This window comes from Eretmochelys imbricata, chromosome 2 (assembly GCF_965152235.1).
Source record: "Eretmochelys imbricata isolate rEreImb1 chromosome 2, rEreImb1.hap1, whole genome shotgun sequence".
Taxonomy (NCBI): domain Eukaryota; kingdom Metazoa; phylum Chordata; order Testudines; family Cheloniidae; genus Eretmochelys; species Eretmochelys imbricata.
Window position 1 is genome coordinate 152,412,140 of NC_135573.1, and position 20,684 is coordinate 152,432,823.

At 41.4% G+C, this 20,684-nt stretch overlaps 1 protein-coding gene across 1 annotated transcript in view; it reads left to right on the forward strand.

Annotated features, from left to right (window-relative positions):
* The window catches only part of GALNT12 (polypeptide N-acetylgalactosaminyltransferase 12), an 84,151-nt gene extending 63,693 nt beyond the window's left edge, over positions 1-20,458 (forward strand). The window contains exons 8-10 of the mRNA XM_077809184.1: positions 5,643-5,756; positions 11,904-12,059; positions 18,785-20,458. Coding sequence (XP_077665310.1) covers positions 5,643-5,756; positions 11,904-12,059; positions 18,785-18,922 — 408 coding nt within the window. The 3' untranslated portion in view covers positions 18,923-20,458. The remainder of the gene's footprint in view (positions 1-5,642; positions 5,757-11,903; positions 12,060-18,784) is intronic.
* The last annotated feature ends 226 nt before the right edge of the window (positions 20,459-20,684 follow it).

The following is a 20,684-nucleotide window of genomic DNA, read 5'->3' on the forward strand; positions in this document are numbered from 1 at the left end:
AGCCTTTCAGCCGCTCAAGAACTCTTCCCAGGGCTATGCCAGCCCTGACTTTGCTTTGCAAGTTAACAATAAGTGCACCCCAATCTCCAAGTCCTTTTGAATCATTCCCTTGTGCTATCCAGCCCCTGAAACTGGCTACTCACATAAATTCAACATCCTTTCTGCACCCAAAGGTGCAGGATACCCCATTTTACCTTTTTTACTTTACATCACCACTCCTGGAAGTCACATCGCTTGTGAGCACTTATAAAACAAAAGATGGTTTATTTAAGAAAAGATAAAGATCTAACTCAGGGGAAGGCAAACTACAGCCCACGTGCTGGATCCAGCTCGTCACGGCTTTCAATCCAGCCCATGGGATTGCCAGCCCCATGGTGCAGCAGTGCTAAAGCCAGCTCCCCGCCCCGCTCCCGAAAGTGGTCGGCACCACGTCCCTGTGGCCTCTGGGTGCGGGGGAGGGGACAGAGGGCTCTGTGTGCTGCCCTCACCTGCAGGCACCACCCCTCGCAGCTCCCATTGACTGGGAATGGGGAACCATGGCCAATGGGAGCTTCAGGGGTGGTATCCACAGGCGAGGGCAGAGCACGGCGGAGCCGCCTGCCCCACCCCACCCCTAGGAGCTACTGCCAGACATGCTGGCCACTTCCGGAAGCGGGGCAGGGCCAGGACAGTCAGGGAGCCTGCCTTAGCCCCACTGCCACCCCGGAGCTCCGGGCCAGGGCCTGAACCCGTATTGCACCCCAACGCCCTGTCCTGAGCCCCCTCCAGCACCCCGCACCCAAGCCCTTTGCTCCGAGCCCCTTCCTGCACAACATACCCGCTCCCACACCCCGCAACCCCTCCTGCACCCCAACTCCCTGCCCCAGCCCTACATACAATTTTCCCACCCAGATGTGGCCCTTGGGACAAAAAATTTGCCTACCCCGATTTAAATGGAAGTGGGAGAAAGTGATGGAAACAACTGGGCACAACACAAAACAAAATCATACAATGTGATATGGGTCTACACCTAAGTTCCCTGTCAGCTGCGCAGCCATGCAGCAGGCTCTTTAGGGATGCACAGGTCCCCTGGCCCGGCCCAGCGCCTCCAGAGCTGCCAGGGAGAGGAGCCCCTCCCTCGGCCCAGTCCAGGCCCGCTGGAGCTGCCGTGGCTGGAGAGAGGCACCTCTCACCCGGCCCCGAGCTGCTGCGGCGAGAGAGGGCTGGGGGGGAGTCCTCTCTCCCCGCTGCAGCCCCCGGGGCAGCCTGTACCCCAGCCAGAGCCCTCACACCCTCACACCCCAATCCTCTGTCCCAGCCCTGAACTCCCTCCCACACTCCGAACCCCTCGGCTCCACCCCCACCTCACATCACCTCCATATTGGTGAACATAACAAAATTCATTCTGCACATGGACATACAAAATTAAAGGGAATACTGATCTACACTTAGCCTATTTGTTAGATAGGAAAGGTAACTATTGATTTCACCACAAAATTTCATTTGTTTGCAGAGCCGTCTGGTTTCACAAGAACCAGAATACAAACGTTCATTAAAACCCCCCACTCCTTAAGGGGTTTCCTCAGTGAATGGACCCAGAGTGCCTTTCTCTACATTCTGTTATACTGAAACAGTCTTTTGTCTTTCTTCATAGCCAGGGTGATCTCCTGCCTGCTGTAATGTCCCTTTTTGTGTCCAAATGGTTTCAGTGTTTGCTGTTGTCTTAGATGGTTTTCATTGCTTGCTCTGGGATATGGCAAGGGTAGACAACAGAACCTTGCCTTACCTCACCAGCTGACTAGGCAGGGGTGACAACTCCCTCTTGCTGGAGTGGGCCATCACTGAGACATATTGACTAATGGTGACTAATTTTTACTCCAAGTCCATAAAACATACTTTCAGTATAAATACATTATTTCTTAAATATTACCCATACACAACTCTCTCAATGATAATGAATCTTGACAAGTTACAAGCTTTCTGTAGATACTTCACATGTTGCCCTTTATGGATAAATATCCTGTAATATGTGTTTGGTGTAGTTAGTTTGTCAGATCTAAGGTGAGAGATGTTTGCAAAGAACAGGGGACCCTTTGCCCAGGGGTCTCTGTGTCACAGGTATGCCTTCAGAAAATCGCTATTGTAGAGATTTGCAGAGCCCATGCGTGGTGCTCAGTCCATACCTTAGCCCAGCATTACTGTTGACCTCACCTTGAGGTCCGATGTCCAGTTCAGGAAAGCAGACTTCCAGTTATTCTTTAGGTAAGAGAGCTGCGTCTGTCCTACCTCCTTGGTGTTTATCACTTCTTTTATCACTGTGGGGATCTGTAGTGATAATATCAAAAGGCAACAAACAGGTTATAGGTTGTTAATACAGATCCAGACAAGAAACCCTGCTCTCCATCCCTACTTCTTTGAAATCTGTTAGGCTTTGTGGAAGTCGAAGGGCACAAACACAGTTAGCCTATGATTTTCGGAGGGAGATTTTCAAAAGCAATAGGTGTCAGAAGTCTAACCCCTCTCCAAGTGACAATGAGCCAATGTTGAGCACTTTTTGAAAATTCTGTCCTGTCTTCCTGTCAGAAATGGTCCCTAATATTTCAGAATATTTTAACAATTGCAGTTTATTACCTATCCCCAACCTCCAAAGGGAATGGTGACTGACTGTGGTTACAGAATACACAGCATGGAAGACAAAAAATTATGTAGGCAAAGAAACAATCAGAAATCCTGCATGGACAGAATTATTGACAACTTTTATGAGTTGAACTAAACACTTCATAAGGAGAACAAATATTTTCTTGTTTTTATTTTCTTTAATGCAGCATTCTACTAAAATATTAAGGTAAGTCACAGACAAATTTAAAATCCCATACTAAGTTTCTGTTTATACTCTTACTTTAACTCTTCTTGCATGATTCAAGCTTTTTGATACGTGTTGGAAAAAAATATTACGAGAGATTACATGAATGAATGGATATTATTATGGTACTATTTTTGTCAGCACAAAGCAAACTGTCTTCTTCAGTTAATGGGAGAAGATAGTGTTTTCACAAACCCTCTCTCATCTGTTCCAGCCTTAGAACAAGAGACTGGTGAATTCATGCATAAATGGTTTTTAAACCTTTATTTTTGTGTCTGCAGTTTATGGGTGCAAATATCTGCAGGTGCACCTTGCATCATTTAGGTGCTTAGCACCTGGTTGTACCCATATATCAGGTTCTTAGATCTCTAAAAGGCCTACTTTATGGCTGTAAAATGACATTAGAAAATTCCTGAGTTCACAAAATAAGAGATCCAGTTATAGTCAGGCTTAGGTACTAGCACTATATGTTAGAAGTTTGTCTGCACAACAAAAGTATGTGTGCAGGGGACACAAAGATGAGATGACACAACGGTGAAGCATAAATACTACATAAAAAGTTGTTCTGAATTGAAATTTGAGGTAATTAGACATCTTTTATAGAGTGTTTTTTTCTTTTGAGTTTGCAGTTTCAGAACCCTGTTTAAATTTTCCTCTCCTTTATGTCTACTTTGTCTACAGCATACAAAGAAAGAGTTGTATGTATGTGCAGTAATTTGGTTTGTAGTTAACTTATGCACACAGACACAAAATAGTGTTGTGCCTAAAAGTCAATAATATTGTAGAATACACATGGCTAACTTAAATTGGGAGATAATCATTGTGATGTTTAATGGAGTATAGGCAGGAGAATATTTGTGCTGGTCTGATGCAGTCTTGGTGACGTCTTTGCTTGGAGCGGTCATCTGGGGAGTGACAACTGGGGTGAATATTTGACTCAGTTGATCTTCCCATTGGAATAAATGGCCAGTGTGGCAACACAATTAGATTTCTGAGTAGCACCTCCAACTCTGAAGTCAGTTATTGAGGGCAAGAGAAACCCATTTATTGTTTTAGTTTATGTAAGAAAATTATCATCATTTATAATTCAGCATAACTTCAATCTGATATTCCTTCATATCAGATATTATAAGTATTGGGTGCAAGTGTTGGTGGGAGGGTTGTAATTTTGATAGTTGTTTCAAGCTTTACTCAATTTTACTTTTCTATTTTTGTATGTAGCCCTTTACTAGTGTTAAATGTAAATCAAAATTTCTCTTGGTCAAACCATAATAATTTACAAAAGAGATAGAATAGGTTCTAATGCAACTGCCTTCAAACCAAGCCACTCTACAATAAAAAGGAAGCCAGGGAGACTTCCTTTAGCTCTGGAAAGCACCACTAAACTGCAAGGTTTACAGCTGCTCATCTAGAGATCTATCATAATTCAAAATCACACTTATTGTTTAGTCACATGTTGATTAATGGTGTTAATGCACTCACCAGAATGGTGAGAAACATCTGGAGAAGGGTGTGCAAGGAGTGTTCTTGAGGCTAAAAGTATTACAGTGCAAATGGATACAAAAAAAGTGGAAAGAGGAAATTGGTAGTAGATAAAAGTGGAGGAAAACAAAAGTAAAGAAAAATATTTGTGGAATACCCTTTCACTTATTTTACTTTGATTTGTCCTAATTTATTCATGTCTATTCATTCTCTGCACCGGAAACTATGGATATAATTATCACCTAGTACTTGAGAAGAAGCAAAATTACACCTTCAGTAGTCATTAGGGACACTAAATCTGCCTGTTTTATTCTTTTATATGCGACATAGTAGGATTCAGGTAAAAGGCATTTAGCTTTAATGTTTATTTACAGACGTTGTTTTGTTTCAACATTCGTTTCAGTGGGAAATATGTGACTGTGCAAAACGTATACATTTTAAAATTATTATTATGCCCTGGTGCAACTAGTTTTCAAGTAACTTGATATTTTTATTAATTGGAAGTCCTTATTGATTTGCCTGTGGAATATTTTTTAATTAAAAAAACACATAATGTAATCTTTCTGCAAGTGTCAATAGCAGTAAGAAAGGCCGGGTTCAACACGATGACTAGTCATCCCTTTAAAAATAAATAAAACATTGGTTCAAGTCGCCATTGAAATTGTATCCACTTGCAGATTTTAGGAACTTAAATCCTAAATACTGGTTGCCTTCACAGGGTTTTTCTCCACTCTGTAAGCACGTGAGAGTCCTTTTTTTTTTTTTTTTTTGAAAAATTAAATAAATCTCTATTTAAAGAACCAAAAAAAAAATGAAATGACCAAAAAGAGAAAAAAAAACTATGGAGGTATGGCAGACTTCCCGGGCTCAGTGGTTAATTGGCTAGTTTGCTGGGAGCAAAGGGGACACAGTCCCCACTTACCTAAACCTGACTCAGGAATCCAGTTAGATTATGTGGCAATCCAAGTGAGTGCCTCCCATACACTTCTGCCAGGCATGGCCCAGTCCAATCAAGTCCGCAATAGCAGGTCTGCTCCAATCCAGTCTGTCAAAGTTGCTGCCACCAGGTCTGCTGCTGCCAGGTTCTGGTTCAGCAAAGCCAGCTGCACGACGTCTACTCTGGTCCACTATTATCAGGTTCAGTTTTACCAAGTCACCTCTATCAGGTCTATTGTTGCCAGGCCCTGATTCAGTGAAACCAGCTCTACCAGGGTTCAGAGCTGCGAGTGGGAAGCCTATAATACAACATGGGGTATGAAGTGACACAAATGTATCTACTTCAGGCTGATGCTTTAATATGTTCTTTTGTCTTATTTAGCTGCAAAATAGAGGAATGGCAAATTACTGCTTTGATTATAACCCTCCAAATGAACATGAAGTAACAGGGCACAGAATCATATTATATCCATGCCATGGTATGGGACAAAATCAGGTAAGATTTGTTTTTTACTTTAGTTATGACAAATGTTATGATTAACTGTCTTAGGATGTAGGATACAAAGTAAAAATGCTCCACAGTATTTCTGAGGGGACATGTGGCCACTGCAATGTGATCTTAGCCAGCACCATTCCTCTTTTTGGTTCCTCCATGAGATTCTGTTAACTCTTTTGTGTCCAACAGAAAACTGAAGTCAGGTTTTCACAGTTCTAAGTTACATTTGGAAGATAACTAGGCCATGTTGACCCATCTAAGTCTCCCCTCATCTGTCAAGCAGTTGTACCTTTTAAAATGTGTTCTCATCTGAATACTTGTCTAACTTTAATATATACATATTAATTGCCCTCCTGGGTAAAGGTGTTTCTTCTAAACTCCCTGAGAACCTGATCCTTTCTCAGCTTTGGTTTTTGTTTTCTAGGTTTGAAGCCTGTTAGCCTCACCATACATCTCATAGTTTGAAATACCAAGTACAAAAATTGCTTTAGTTTTGTGTACAGTTTTGGTCTGTCTGCATACAGTCATGAGACCTTAACTTTCTGAAAGTGTTGCAGGGCTCCAGGACTGTAATAACTTAAGATATTTGAGTAAGTAGTCTTTTAATGCTGGGGTTTTGCATAGCTTAATGAGGACTGATTGGTGTCTCCACATGCCAGCACTCTTTCTGATATATTGGTGTATCAGCCATCCTGGTATGTTTTCTGGTTCCTTCCAGGACTGAGGAGGTACGGTGCACCCATTGTGGAAGGGGTGGTAAAATATCTAGGTGTGTGATTGAGAGGTAGAGGAATGTAAATGTATGGCAGGAGGGACTAGAAAACTTGGGCATGTGGCTGGGTTTGGGGAGGTGAACAGGGACACGTTATTCCAAGAAGGATAAATAGTTTCAGAGGAGCACCAGAGTTGAGGAAGGTCATGCAGTTTACCAGTAAGCTTTGTAAACTTCTGGAAACTGTCTGACTATGAAGAAAATTAAAATATAAAGGGGTATGAGCAAACCTATTTTCAAGGGGAAACTTTCAATACAGAATTCATTTTACCTTCTTTTTTTGGGGGGGGGGGTAGCATCCCAAACTTCCATTGAATTTAATTGAGAACAGAGTTGTTCCTGCTATGATTTATCATGTGGCAGTAAGATTTATTACAAGTAGCTATATTATCAGTGTTAGTATTTAATAGTATTGGTTGTTTAGGCTGCAGCAGAGGCCAAAATGTGTGGGTACTTTCTAAAGACAGGAAACAGTCCCTGCCCTGAAGATAAAGACAGATGAAGGGTGGGGGTGTAGTCATACATCATAAAGCCAAGGGATTTGGGTGAGGTTAGGCACATCTTAGATTTTAAGCACATTGAATGTCATCCCTTTCCTTGTTCCACAACTCAATCTCCTCCTGCAACACACTGTCTCAAAAGAGTAGTTCAATGAGATGATTAATGAAATAGATAAACAGATAATTTAGTCAGCTAGTTTCTTGTTAGGAAGAAGTGACTACTTCCATGGACTGACATCAGAGATAATCACATCCATAGGAATGGATGAACTCCAAAAGGCACTCATCCAGTAATTTTATAGTCAGGGGTTTCTGTTCCTTTTTAGTATATTTTCATATTCTAATGAAAGTTTTTCAACAAAAACATATTAATTTCAGCTTTGTTCCAATAGAAAAAAAAATGCCAGTGTAAAAGGGCAAAACCAATAGAGAGAACTATTATTTTCATGCTTTTAAAAGGTTATTGTGACAGGATGACATTTTGCAATTATTCTTTTTCTTGATTAGAAATAAAAGAAAATTAACTCTCATTCTGTTGTGAAGGTATCACAATATAATGCCCCCTGCTGGCTCCCAGTCTTCCTATGTAGTCAACAGGAACTGTAAAAGGCACATCCCCAACAGACAGGCCACCCCCTGCCAAATTTCAACTCCCTGCTCCAAAACATGGGGGCACTCACAGAAGAGGTCACCAGAATTTGTTAATGGTGCACAAGGGGGTGGGACTCCCAAGTTCAAGTCCTTGCTCCAATGACTACTTAATTATTTATAAAAATAATATGGAACAGCATTAACATAGGAGGTTAGGAGTCCTCTCCAGAATATCCCATAGACCTGTGTCTAAGACACTCTTCTGCAACATGGGAGTTCAACTCTCTTTTCCACGCAGGCAGGAGGGGAAATTGAACCCAGATCTCCCACATCCCAGGTAATTACCCTAACCACTGGGCTAAAAGTTATAAGGAGGGTGGCATCAGTCTGAGTGGGGTATAGAAGGAAGATATTTGGATTCACTGGGGAAAGGAGGTGAGGCAAGTGTTGACTGCAGTAGCTGATCCATTACTATTTGGAGTTGTAGGAGCCAAATCTGCTTGGATGCAAATCTGAAAGCACGCTGAACACCACTTCCAGTCTGGGAAGTTTTGTCACAGTGACGGGTTGTAGCTGGCCTTTGGGTTCGAACCCTCAAGAGTCCAGTGCCTTTCTCAGTATGGTTAAGAACCAGTGGTGAGAGATAGCACTGATTAGGCTCAGCTGGACATTACTGTTTCACAACTGATCAGTTTTAGACAAATGGGGAGTGGAAGGGTGGAATGTAAAAGCCTTCTGGTTTTGTGAGCAGGTCCCTGAGAAGGGAACGTAAGGCAGCTTATGTCGACCTAATTATGTCAGTGTACACACAACTGCCGTATCCCACCAATGTAAGTGCCCTACTACACTGACATCATAACTCCACCTCCACGAGAGGCATATTGCTTATGTCGGTGTAGTTGGGGTGATGCAGTGTGGGTGTAGACAGATGTGTTACTTACATCCTCTGTTGGCTGTCTTGTCAGTTTCACGGCTCCAGAAGCCATGAAATTGACAAGAAAGCCAGGTAGCTAGAGCCCGGCTCCCCACTCCCAGCTGGGCTGCTGACCAGAGGCTCCCCGCTCAGGGAGTTGAGAAGCCCGGGTGGCTGACCCCCACTCCCGACTAGGAGCCGACAGCCAAGGGGACTGCTGGGCTCCTGGCAGGGAGCTCCTGGCAGGGACACCAGTGGCTCTCAGCTCATGGAAGTACTCCTGGTGAGGGTGCACACCACTGACAGAAGGAGGATAGTATGGACATCAGCCACCCCAGGAACTACCCCAGTAGTTCCACACTGATAGGGAGTGTTTGCTGAATGTTTCAATAATGGAGGAGTGGAGGCTGGAAGTCTATGAGAAAGAAGTAGGGAAAGATATAAGTTAGGGACCAGCAGTCCACATCTCGCACCCACACACATCATCCCCAACTTTATTATCTATCCAAGCTAATGAGCCCTGCCACATCCTAGAGAAAGCCTTTCCTTCTTTGCCCCCATCACCCAAACTAAAATACCTCATGTATTTCCCTTGCCTAATCTCCTAACTTGCACAACCCTCTTTCATTCCTGTAACATGCTGTTGGGGGCACCCAGAGCTGTGAGCCACTGTGTTACCTCTGCCTCAGCAAGAGTGAACTTTGCTGGAGATTAGATTGTGTGTCAGCTCCTTTCCCCGCTGGTCTGTCTTCTTCACCAGCAAACTCCTCAAGGCTCTGCCAGCCCAAACTGTGCCTGAACAATCAGTGAACTCCAGCCCCTGAGCTCCTCAGAGATGTCTCTCTGCAATGCACAGCCCCTACCACTGTACATTCATGGAAGATATTAAGTTAATTTCTCTTTTAAAGAGTCAGTGCATTACAGTTTATCAACTTAACTGGGGTAAACACACCCCTCCCTTGAAACACAGCACTGTGTTTGTTTACAGTAAAAAATAAAACAAGTTTCTTAACAGAAGGACATAGGGTAGGTGGTACCAAGTAGAAGGAATAAAGGATGAAATGGTTACAAACAAACAAAAGTAAAAATACGCTTTCTAATGGCTAAGACCTAACTTAAGCTACAGTCTTTGTTCTAGATAGTTTCCTCACCACTCTTCCTTTCCCAGCAATAGCTGATTAAGGCTTTGTCTACACTGGCACTTTCGTCACTAAAACTTCTGTCACTCAGGGTGTGAAAAAACACCTCCCTGAATGACAAAAGTTTCAGGGACAGAAAGCACCAGTGTGGACAGTGCTTTGTCAGTGGGAGCCATATGCTCTTGGCGACAAACCTACCACCCCTCGTTGTGCGTGGTTAGAGGCCACACAGCGTACCTTAAAACCCGAAGTCTTTCTGTGTACTCTTATATCTCAAAATCTGCCTTTATTTCCAGGTTCAAATTGATCTCCTGGGGTTCAGTGTCCTCAACATGAGGGAATAAAAAATAAAATCAAGAAATATAACTTGACTCTCCTGCATGGGAATGTGTGGTGTGCTAATCATGACTATTGATATTTCCATTATTCATATATTTGAGATGATTGGTACCTTCTTTAAAAAGTGGTGTAAACCATGTTGCAAGTAGAGCTGGCTGAAAATTTTTCAGTGGAACAGTTTAGCATCAGAAAATGCAGTTTTATAAAAATGCAGACATTTAGTTGGAAAACATGTCAATTTCGACAAAATGTTATGGGAGGGTGAGTCAAAATGTAGTTTCTACTTTCTCATTTCAATAATGTCAAAATGTTTTGTTTCAATATTATTGTTTCAGTTCATCTTGTTTACATTAATTTTAAAATTATATATTTAATATTTTATATTATAATGTTTCAGCATTATCAAAATGAAATGTTTCTATTATTTCAGATAAAAAGTTTTCATTCCATAAGAAAGTTCGACATTTCGTTCCAATTCTTTTTTTTTTTTAGTCAGCATTTCCCACAGAACAGAAATTTCATTTTCCGGCAAGTTCTAGTTGTCAGTTACAAAGTGTTAGGCTCTTGCAATGTGGCTTCTGGAAGTTTATGTGATTGATAAAATGTGGTCCTCCAGCAGTTCTCTTCTGTGACTTTTTAAAAGTATTTTTAAATTACTTTCCCTGATCTTTCTACGCTAGAATATTTTATACATATTAACACTGGGTGCTGTTTTCAATTGTTTCGGGTATGTTTGCTTCCATAAAGCCTCAGTCATACTTCCTAAAACTGTTTTGTAAATGGTTTTCTCTTCTGTGCTGTCAGTTAAACTGTTTTTAACACTGGGGCAGCTGCACTGATAACAATGTGTATGATATTTTCTGGGGTGGATAAGTCTCTTATCTTACCATAGTAAGTATAACTTAGTCCCCCTAAAACAATTTAAACATCCCTCACATCCATGCACAATAGTGCTCAAGATGATTTACAAGCATGCTAAATACAAATAATTATTTAAACTTCCCCAGTCCCCTTTGATGAAGTCCAAATTTTGGCAAAAATCCATGATAAATATCTCTGTAGCTCCAGGAAAAGCAGGAAAAAAGTTGTTGTTTTTTTTTTTTAGAATTCCTAGCAAATTTCTATTACCCCAATTATTACCATTACAGTATTTTCAGCCTTATTGGCACAAGAAGTGAGTTGCTCAGGAATGCAGTCAAAACTGGATTGTAGAATATCATACAATAACAACGCCACACAACTTCCTTAAAATCCTATTTATGTTTAAAAGAAACTGTACCTAATTTTGCTTAGAATATCAACGTGAAAATTGACGTAGTGAAATGCACTTCATCTTGCATACTATAAACAGTAATTGGAAACAAGTTTTTGATCAAACTGAACATTTTAATGTTTCAATGAGCAACCAACTCTTTAATTAAAAATGGCATTATTTGTGACACTAAAATTATGGAGGCCTAATCTCAACCTATAAACTAGTCTCCATCCCACTGTAGTGATGATATGGGTTAAAAACTATTGCATTACAATCAAACTTTTAAATCAACCTGTAAGATTTGTAACTTTTTCTGTGTAGGGAACTCTGCTTTCCTTCATGTTTGTACAGCATTTAGCACATTGTGGGTGCAACCAGAAACAATATGTGGTGATAATACTGCTGCAGGATTGATTTCCCATAGAAAGTAAAGTAAGTACTAGTAGTAAAGACTCCTGGAATGAAAACTCTCAACAGAATTTCTCTCCAACTCTAAATGAACAGACAATTCTAAGTGACCTTTTTAGCACATTGATAGATGGAAATTGTTACCTTTACTACATCCTTTTTTCTAATAAAATGCTTTTTGTTTGCACATGTAAAATTAATATCCTTTGTTCCCTCTCTGGGGTTGGCAGTTTTTCGAATATACATCTCATAATGAAATACGTTACAACACCCGGCAGCCTGAAGCCTGTGCAGCAGTTGATTCCGAGACTGACTATTTGACAATGTACTTGTGTCAAGACAGTGTTCAAAATATTCCTGAAAATCAGAAATTTGTTTTCAGAGAGGTAAGCGTGTCAGTTTTTTAACTTTGTTGTTTCTGGTCATCATGCAAGCAGCACAAACCCAGTATATGGATTGGGGTATTACATCCAGAGCTCTTAGATAGAAACCATTCTGATGAATTTTCTATCAATCCAAAATTATGTTATTAATTGTTTGTAAAAGTAGCCTACCTCTTATGTGGTGCTAGCATCTGGAAGTGAGTCCATTTTCAAATCACAAAAATTCATAATTTTCTTAGGTTTCAGAGTAACAGCCGTGTTAGTCTGTATTCGCAAAAAGAAAAGGAGTACTTGTGGCACCTTAGAGACTAACCAATTTATTTGAGCATGAGCTTTCGTGAGCTACAGCTCACTTCATCTGAATACAAAACAGGTGAGACTCAGAAAAAAATTCTTAAATGGCCCATTTTTGGCTGAAGAGTCTTGGTATGGCCATGGGGGAGGGAGCAGGGTGAGTGATGATATGTGTGGGGGAAAGAGTCTTGGGAAAACGGGCTGTGGGATGAGCCCAGTCCCTCTGTGCTGATGGTGCCTGATTGCAGGGTCACTCGGCACCTCTGGCACTCCTGTCTTAGTACCTCCAACTGTATTATGTTGGCATTGTGACGCACCAGTTCTGGGAGAGTATTTCAGGTGCTTGTTCCACCTGACCCTCACTCATCTATCCCCCACATAGTCTCTTTGCTCCTATTCCCCCACACACACAGCAGCTTGTCTCCACACACCCCTTGTCTCCCCGTCTTCCTTTCACCATACCACTGTCTCCCAACCCCATCGCCCACCACAGAAATGCCTCTGCCTCCACCCACACCGCTGCCTGTTGCTGTTCCTGCCGTTCTGTCCCTATCTTTCTGTGTCCCAAGACTTCCTTGCCAATTCCCTGCTGCCTCCATAGACCTTATGCCTCACTCATTGAAGTCCCCACTATCCCTGCCCACTCACTTGCCCATCATTCTTCTCTGCCCTCCCCTGTCCAAAATCCCCTTCCCCTTACATTCAAATACATACGTCCCCCTATACAACACTTGTATTACCCTCTCTTTGCCCATATCGACAGCATCTCCTGCTGCCATACCTACTTCCTCCAACCTCTGGGTATCCCAAGGCCGCCCTGCCACCCCATGGTCCCTGTTACCCCCGCAATCCTTTTATCCACCAATATATACCTCCCACATCCTGCTGTCCAGGAAGCATACCTGCTATCCCAGCCGTCAACATACCCTATAGCTCACAGTCCCTTGATTATCCTGCTCCCCCACCCTCCGATCTACAATGCCCCAGAACCTCCTTCTTCACCCAAGCCCTCAGCACCCTCCCCATACAGTCCCTGCTGCCTTCCCCATCACATCACATCAAAATGTGCCCTGCATCGAAATGTGCCTGTTCACCATCTTCAGCTCTGGCAGTGTAATGTATGGAGTTTTTGACAAGTATTGGGAGTCCATCAAAATGGTGCCACCACCCCACTTTTCACTTTCAGCCCAGAGGAGGGCACATTTTGATGTGCTGCTATCCCCACTGCCAGAGCCTTTCCGTGCAGCGGGAAAAGACTCCCACCGGGAAAAGACTTCCCACACTACATTGCTAAAAATCGTAATGTAGATGGGGAAGGGACTGCTTGGCCATATAGAGATCTGTGTTGGGTACATACCCGCAGGGTTCAGGTGTTTTTACTTATCTAAGCAATGCCTTACTGTCTACACTGCTATTTATACCCATGCTAGAGGTTTGTCTAGTGTATGTACTCTATGTGCTGCCATAAGGAGTGTGCAGTGTAGACCTATCCTAAGATGACACATATTTAATGGGTCCCAGACACTTCAGAAAAAGCAAGATTTGAAAAAAATGTGATTTGAAATACTTCCAAGTTCAGTGCATTCAGAAGCATTTATTTTTAAAACTAATGTATTGATTTTGAGCCAATAAAATCCTCTCCCATGGCTGTTGACTTCATCACATCATTCCCTTTGAATCCCTACCCTAGCTTCCCATCTTCTGTTGCATTACATTTAAGCTACCAGTCACCACCTTCAAGGCTTTCTTTGAATCTGTCCCTTCCTACCCAGGGGTGAAAGTAGGTCGAGTGACTTACCGGCATGCTGGGGCCAGTTCTGGCCCCTGGAAGGGGCGATGCCTAGGGTGGAAGGGGCGGGGATGAGGGGGTCAGAGCCAGCCCCAGCCCACCCTGTAAGATAAGTGCCCCCCCCTCCTTCCCCCACCAGGGTAGCAGCAGCAGCCCAAGGCTCTGCTACTGCCCCCATCCTTTAATTAGCTGCCGGAGCCCTGGGGAAGCGGCAGGGCTCCAGCGGCTATTTAAAGGACTGGGGCAGCAGAGGCAGCTGGAGCCCCGGCCCTTTAAATAGCCCCCGGAGCCCTCGTTACCCCAGGGCTCTGGGGGCTATTTAAAGGGCCCAGGGCTCCCCTGCTTCTACTGCCCCGGTCCTTTAAATAGCCCCCGGAGCCCTGGAGTAGCGACACCAGGGCTCTGGCAGCTATTTAAAGGGCCAGGGCAGTAGAAGCAGGGGAGCCCTGGGCCCTTTAAATAGCCATTGGAGCCCCGCAGCCACTACCCCAGGGTTCCAGCAGTGGGGCTCTGGAGGAAATTTAAAGGGACTGGGGCTCCAACCGCTGCTGGGAGCCCCAGGCCCTTTAAATTGCCCCCTGGGGAAGCCGGGCTGACCCAGTACGGTGCACCGGCTCTTGCCAGTACGCCGTACCGGGGCGTACCGGCTTACTTTCACCTCTGTTCCTACCTAACTTCCCTTTTTGAGCTTCAGGTGACCTCCTACCACAAATACTGATAATAATACATTTGTACTGGGAATTGTTACTGAAAAAATTACTCAACTGAATAATGTAGTGTGACAGGGCAGCAATGATGCTATAATTAAGGTTGGGTTCTGTTTTGCATTTAAAATAGGAGCTCAGACTCTTTTGTGGGGTCTGCAGTCAGCTGATGGAAAATGTGGTTTACATTGTTTCCTCCATTCTCCAGTGCAGCATGCACAAGCCTTTTTGAGCAGGTTAGGAGAGGAATTAGAACACTGCCATTTGTCATATGCCCCCATGTAATGTTTTGTGCATCCAAAACTGAGAATCTCCAGCTGTAGAATGGAAAGTTCTTACACTCTTTTAGGGGAAAAGGTAGGACAGAGGTAAAATTGGAGAATAGAATTGATATGAAACTGTAAAATTGCACTAATTTATCAGAGATTGATAACAGAGGTCATAGCCTGTCATTAAAAAGCATTTAGGAAAAGCTTATATAAAGGGGGGGGAAATGCATTTTGCCATGTAGAGGCATAATTATGGGAATCCTTAATGATGTGAATCAGAGTTTGAAGAATCATTCTCTAGAAAAATGAAAGGAACAGAATGAAGAAGAGATGAGGCTGCAGTCACTACAGGAGCAGAATTAGTTGTTTGTTGCATTTTTGTTTATGATGTTTGTTACATATGTTGACTAAACATGATGCATTTCATAAGCAGCTGTGAAGTAGCTGTATTGTTTTTCAACAGAACTTAAATGTTGTTTCCCTAGATATTTATGTTTGTGATGTTGGTTGTTCATCGTGAGAAACTTTAGCCATTAGACAACATAATGGTTTTGTGTGTGGATGTTATTAGGTTCAGTAGTGTGTTCTGACATGTATACTCTAGATGTTGGTAATAATGTATAATAATACCGTTAATATTGTGACACGTATTGAAACCGATGGTAATTGCCTGATTTAAAGACATGAGGCCTGATCCAAAACTCATTGAAGTCAGTGGGAAGTTTTCAATGGACGCTGATGGATTTTAAATCAGGTCCTAAGTAAATAATGAATAAAAACTAAAAAAAGGACCTCTGATTTGGCCCACAAATTTTATGCTGTCAATAATAATTACATTTTTCTTGTGCTAAAATTTATACAAGATGGCAATGTTTTACCAGAATTATTTCCAAATCAGAAAATTTTTGCATTTTGCAATAGACAACTGTTAATAGTTTATCCCTGGGCTTGCCTACATGGTGGGGTAACACACATTTACATGACAGTGATTTCTAAAGCGCACTAGCATGTTGTTCATTAAGTGCTCTGTGTAGATGCAGTTGATGCATGCCAAGGTAATTTACTGCCATTGAAACGGTCCTACATTAAAGTGCAGTAGGGAACCTTTAATGCACACCAGCAGGGTCTATACAGAGCAAATCAGTGTTCAGCATGTTTGTGTGCATTACCCCACTGTGTAGACAAGCCCTCTGTGAGACCTTGTTCATTATACGTATGAAAAATTCCACCGAGAACCCAATCTGCTTGCAGAAACTCTTACTGAAGTCAGTGGGAGCGCCAAACACAGGCTTGCAGGATCAGGCTGTTTGTAAGAGGAAACTAGGTAGTAATGGGAACAATTATATAGATTTTTTTTTCTTTAATTCCCTTTCTAAAGATATCTGTTTAAGGGGCATGTATTTTAAGTTGTATAATATATGCTGTAATGATATCTGATAAGTGTGCACTATAAATTTGCTTTTTTTATTTTCAAAATAGTGTGATCTGTAATATAGGAAACAAAAGAGGCATCTTTCGACCGATTATTAGGAGAACTCTAATTTTATAGGCAGTAAATATTCTCACTTTCAAATCTCCCTGTTTTAGTTAGGTCATAGCTAATGAAGAAAGTTTGCCCAGATTCCAGCATATCCAAACAAGTGGATGTCTAACAACTGAAAACAGGCCCAATTTCACTAACTCGGTGGTGTAATGTCCCAACGTATTTATCTGTAGGGTTTGGTTGTATATATCTTGGCCAACTTTCAAGACACCTATGGGGAATGGCGAACATTTGAATGTGTTCTTTGGGGTACATGGAGTTGTGTCTAGGGGTCAGTAATCTCTTTGGGCTCTTTTACCATGCTCATCTAAACCTAAATTCACAGCTGTTGAAATAAGTTTCTTTAAGACAAACTCAGCCTTCAAATTACACATAACTACCATGGAAATCCATGGTAGTTGTGCATGTGATCATAGTGCAGGATTTGGTCCATTCTTTTAATTGAACTAGCATACCTTAGAAAGGGGGTATTTACCAGTAATTATGGTTCTTTGAGGAATGCCTCTGCATGTTCACACTCATGAGATTGAAGGTGCCTGCTCTGCAGTCTTCCATGTACAAGCATCGCTTCAAGGCATCAGATGTTTGGGGACTTAAAGCTAGATAAGGGAAGTAAGTGTAAGTCTCAGTTCTTTTCTTCTGAACCCCAGAATCCAGAGATGTGTAAGAATTCTGAGGGAGGGGGGAGATAGATAGAGAGTATGAATATGCAGAAGCACCCCTTAAAGATACACAGTAACTCGTAAGTAACTTCTCTTCTCTTTCTTCGTATGCTCATGAGAGACTAGCAAGCAGTGCAACCCAGACAGAAGATGGGCAGAAGAGTGGCATAAGTACTGTAAATCCTGTCTGCTCAAGCTAACATCATAGAGGAACTCTGACACCACCTTTGGGAGGAACTTAGGATAATCTTTTAGTACTGCTTTGTTTTTGTAAAACAGTAAGTGGTGGGTCAAGCCATCAAAGCATGCAATTCACTCACTTTGTGTTCTGAAATAATGGCCACTAGAAAGGCCATTATAGATAAGTGGCACAGTGAACACTCATACAAAAGTTCAAATGGCCTTCCCAGCAGCCTGATCCGAATGAAGTTTAAGTCCTGTGTTGGCACTGGGACTTAAACTAGTAGATATTGGTCAACCCTTTCAGGAACCTGGATTCCATGGGCTGAAGATGGAAAAGCCTTCAACAGGAGGGGAATAGGCCAACATTGCAGATTTGTTGACACTGAGGGATGTCAGAATCCTTGATTTTTAAAATGTAACAAGTAGTCCACTACTGGTGGCAAAGAAGCAGAGCGCCAGCAAAAACCTGTTTTCCCCTCAGAACCAGTGCATCTGCACCAGCATCTGAGGTATTTGTTGCCTTTTGGAGCTAAGAGAGGTTGTGGCATAACCTGGAAACAGCTGGGTCCTGGAACCTCCTCCTGGACTGGGAAAGGGGACTTTGATTTCTCCACAGTTGGATATGTAGCTTCCTAGGAACCTAATTTCTTGGCAGGCATTGCTGATGGAGTTGAGGTTCGCTTGGATGAACTCGAGACTCCTGTAATCAGAAGGCCTTAAGCGTCAGCTTGAAGTTCCTTGGGGACTCTGTGTATGAAGAGCTGGCAGACCTTGCATCCATCCAAGGCTTGCATTACCCTGGAGCAAAATAGGCATCTAACTTCTCAAAGATTCTGGGCAAGAGGCACACCTGGAATAGAGGTACAACTAGAAGTATGGCCACCTAAACAAGATGAGTAAATTACCTTAAAAATTATACAGAATTCCTAAAACTACCAACAGAAATAAAAACTATTTACAAAATAAGCAAAAAGCTAAGGATTTTTGTCAAACAAGGTCATACGAGGCAGAAACCCATAGGTTCCTTTATCCACAGCTTGTGCCAGTAAGAAAGGAATTGAGGTTCTTGGGCCCCAGTGCTGCAAAGCAACATTCATGTAAACCCAAAAGACACAGTTTTTGACCTTGGCATCAGGCTCCTTGGATTCAATGCAGTGCTCGTAAGGAAAAGTATAAGTTTAGATATAGATGTTTCCTGTTACATTTAAAATATGGTAAAATTTAATTAATAACTCTAATTTTACGACTGTGCTGTAAATCATAATTTTCCATCATCTTTTGTAGGATGGTACTTTGTTCCATGTACAAACCCAGAAGTGCCTACAAGCCGAGTCTAACTCTTACAATGGAAATCCAGCACCATTATTGCGACCATGTAGCAATTCAGAATACCAAAAATGGTTCTTCAAAGAAAGAAGTTGATCCAGATGTCATCAACTGTATGGCTGAATATGAAAATGTTAACTTTCTAGTCAGAGCTAGGAAATCTCTGGAAAAATTACATAGCTGATCTATTTTTGTATGAAAAGAGTTGTAACTTGTTTACAAGTTGTAAACCTTGTTTTCTGGAGCACTAAAAGACATTAAGGGTTGAACTCTATTGAACGGGCACTGTGAATAAACTGTGCTGCAGAAATCTCCTCTTCCACTGTTCTCTTTACTTGGCAGCTATACTGTTTCTAAAATGTTTTATGCTTTTCCACACGTGACTATATTTTTTTAACCTACTGTGTGCAAGTAAGGAAGTGAAAGTAATTGCACTAATGCTACCTGCCAGTAACTTTAAAATGTTTATTTTTCTAAAACATTCTACAGTGGTGGCTTTTGAACAGATATTAGTTAAGGATTCTTCTTTTAAATTCCAAAAATGTAAATTTAGGTCAAATTCTGCCCTGAGATGTGAAAGTTGAGCAGAGATCTCATTGAAATCAACGTGGAGTTGCACGTCTACATCTCAAGCCAGACTAGGTCCTAATAATTTTGCACAAACACTCCAGATTGCACATATTTGACTGAATGTCATAACATTTTAAATGTTCATGGTACTTGACAGATTCCTAATAAAACTGCTTAAGTTTATCTTTGGAGTAAAATTAGTGATTAATTACTGATCTTTTACTAGTCTAAGAAATAAAGCACCAATATTAAAAATGACTTAGTGGGAAAAATTAAATTCATATGGGGCCCAATTTTAGAAGTGTGTGCTATGTACTTTAAATGGAAGTTCTGCATGCACAAATCGTTCAAGATCAGACTCATAGTAATAATTACTCACACTAAAGCTTTAATTCAAAGTTCAGTTATTAAGCAAATACATTTAAAAATGGATAACTTCAGTTCATTGATACTTTTAATGCACTCCTTTTCTACAAAAATCATTAAAACAAATTATTTTGTAGTACATTTAAGTGATAATTTTTGTAATTGAGGCTAATCTAAACATTTGTCTTCGTGATTGTAATTGTTTTCTAAGAATTTTGATTATGAATAACAAGCTGTTCAATTCATCATGTACATTCCTGCTGAAAGTCTGGATATTTAATTAGCATCTATACAAGACGTTGTCTGCTTAGTGCATAGGAATTGCCATATTAAATCAGACAAGTTATCATAGTCCAGTAGTTTGTCTTTGACAGTGGTAAGGAACAGATGCTTCAGCCCATAAAGCAAGTTTCTTCCTTATCTCTGTCAGAGGTCCACTTATGTGCTAAAGCATGAGTGTTTATATCTCTTCCAAAATACTTACATTTATTCTTTTATCCTTACTTTTGTAATCATGGATGTTCTTGTTATCCATATAAACATCCATACCTTTTCTGAATCCTGGTGAACTCATGTCATATTTGCATACTTATTTTATGATTGTTGGGGACTCTGTGCCTTTAGAGGATATGTATGTAGGTTCTTCCAAGATTGTAGCAAAACTAATGTTTTTATAAGCACCTTTACAATTCTGCCTCTGTGGATTTGGTTGATGAAACTGATATTGGATCTAATAAAATAATTTGTGAATTAATCGTTTAGAAACTCTTTTGTAAGTAATTCTTTCTTGCGGTCTCAATACTTTTCTCTTAGAATTTCCTCTGATCTTTGGCCCTGATCCTTCCAACATTTAAGCTCATAGGAAAAGACAACTGTTCTATCTTACACTCTTGTTAGTTCTTTTTTTCTTATAACCTCTCTC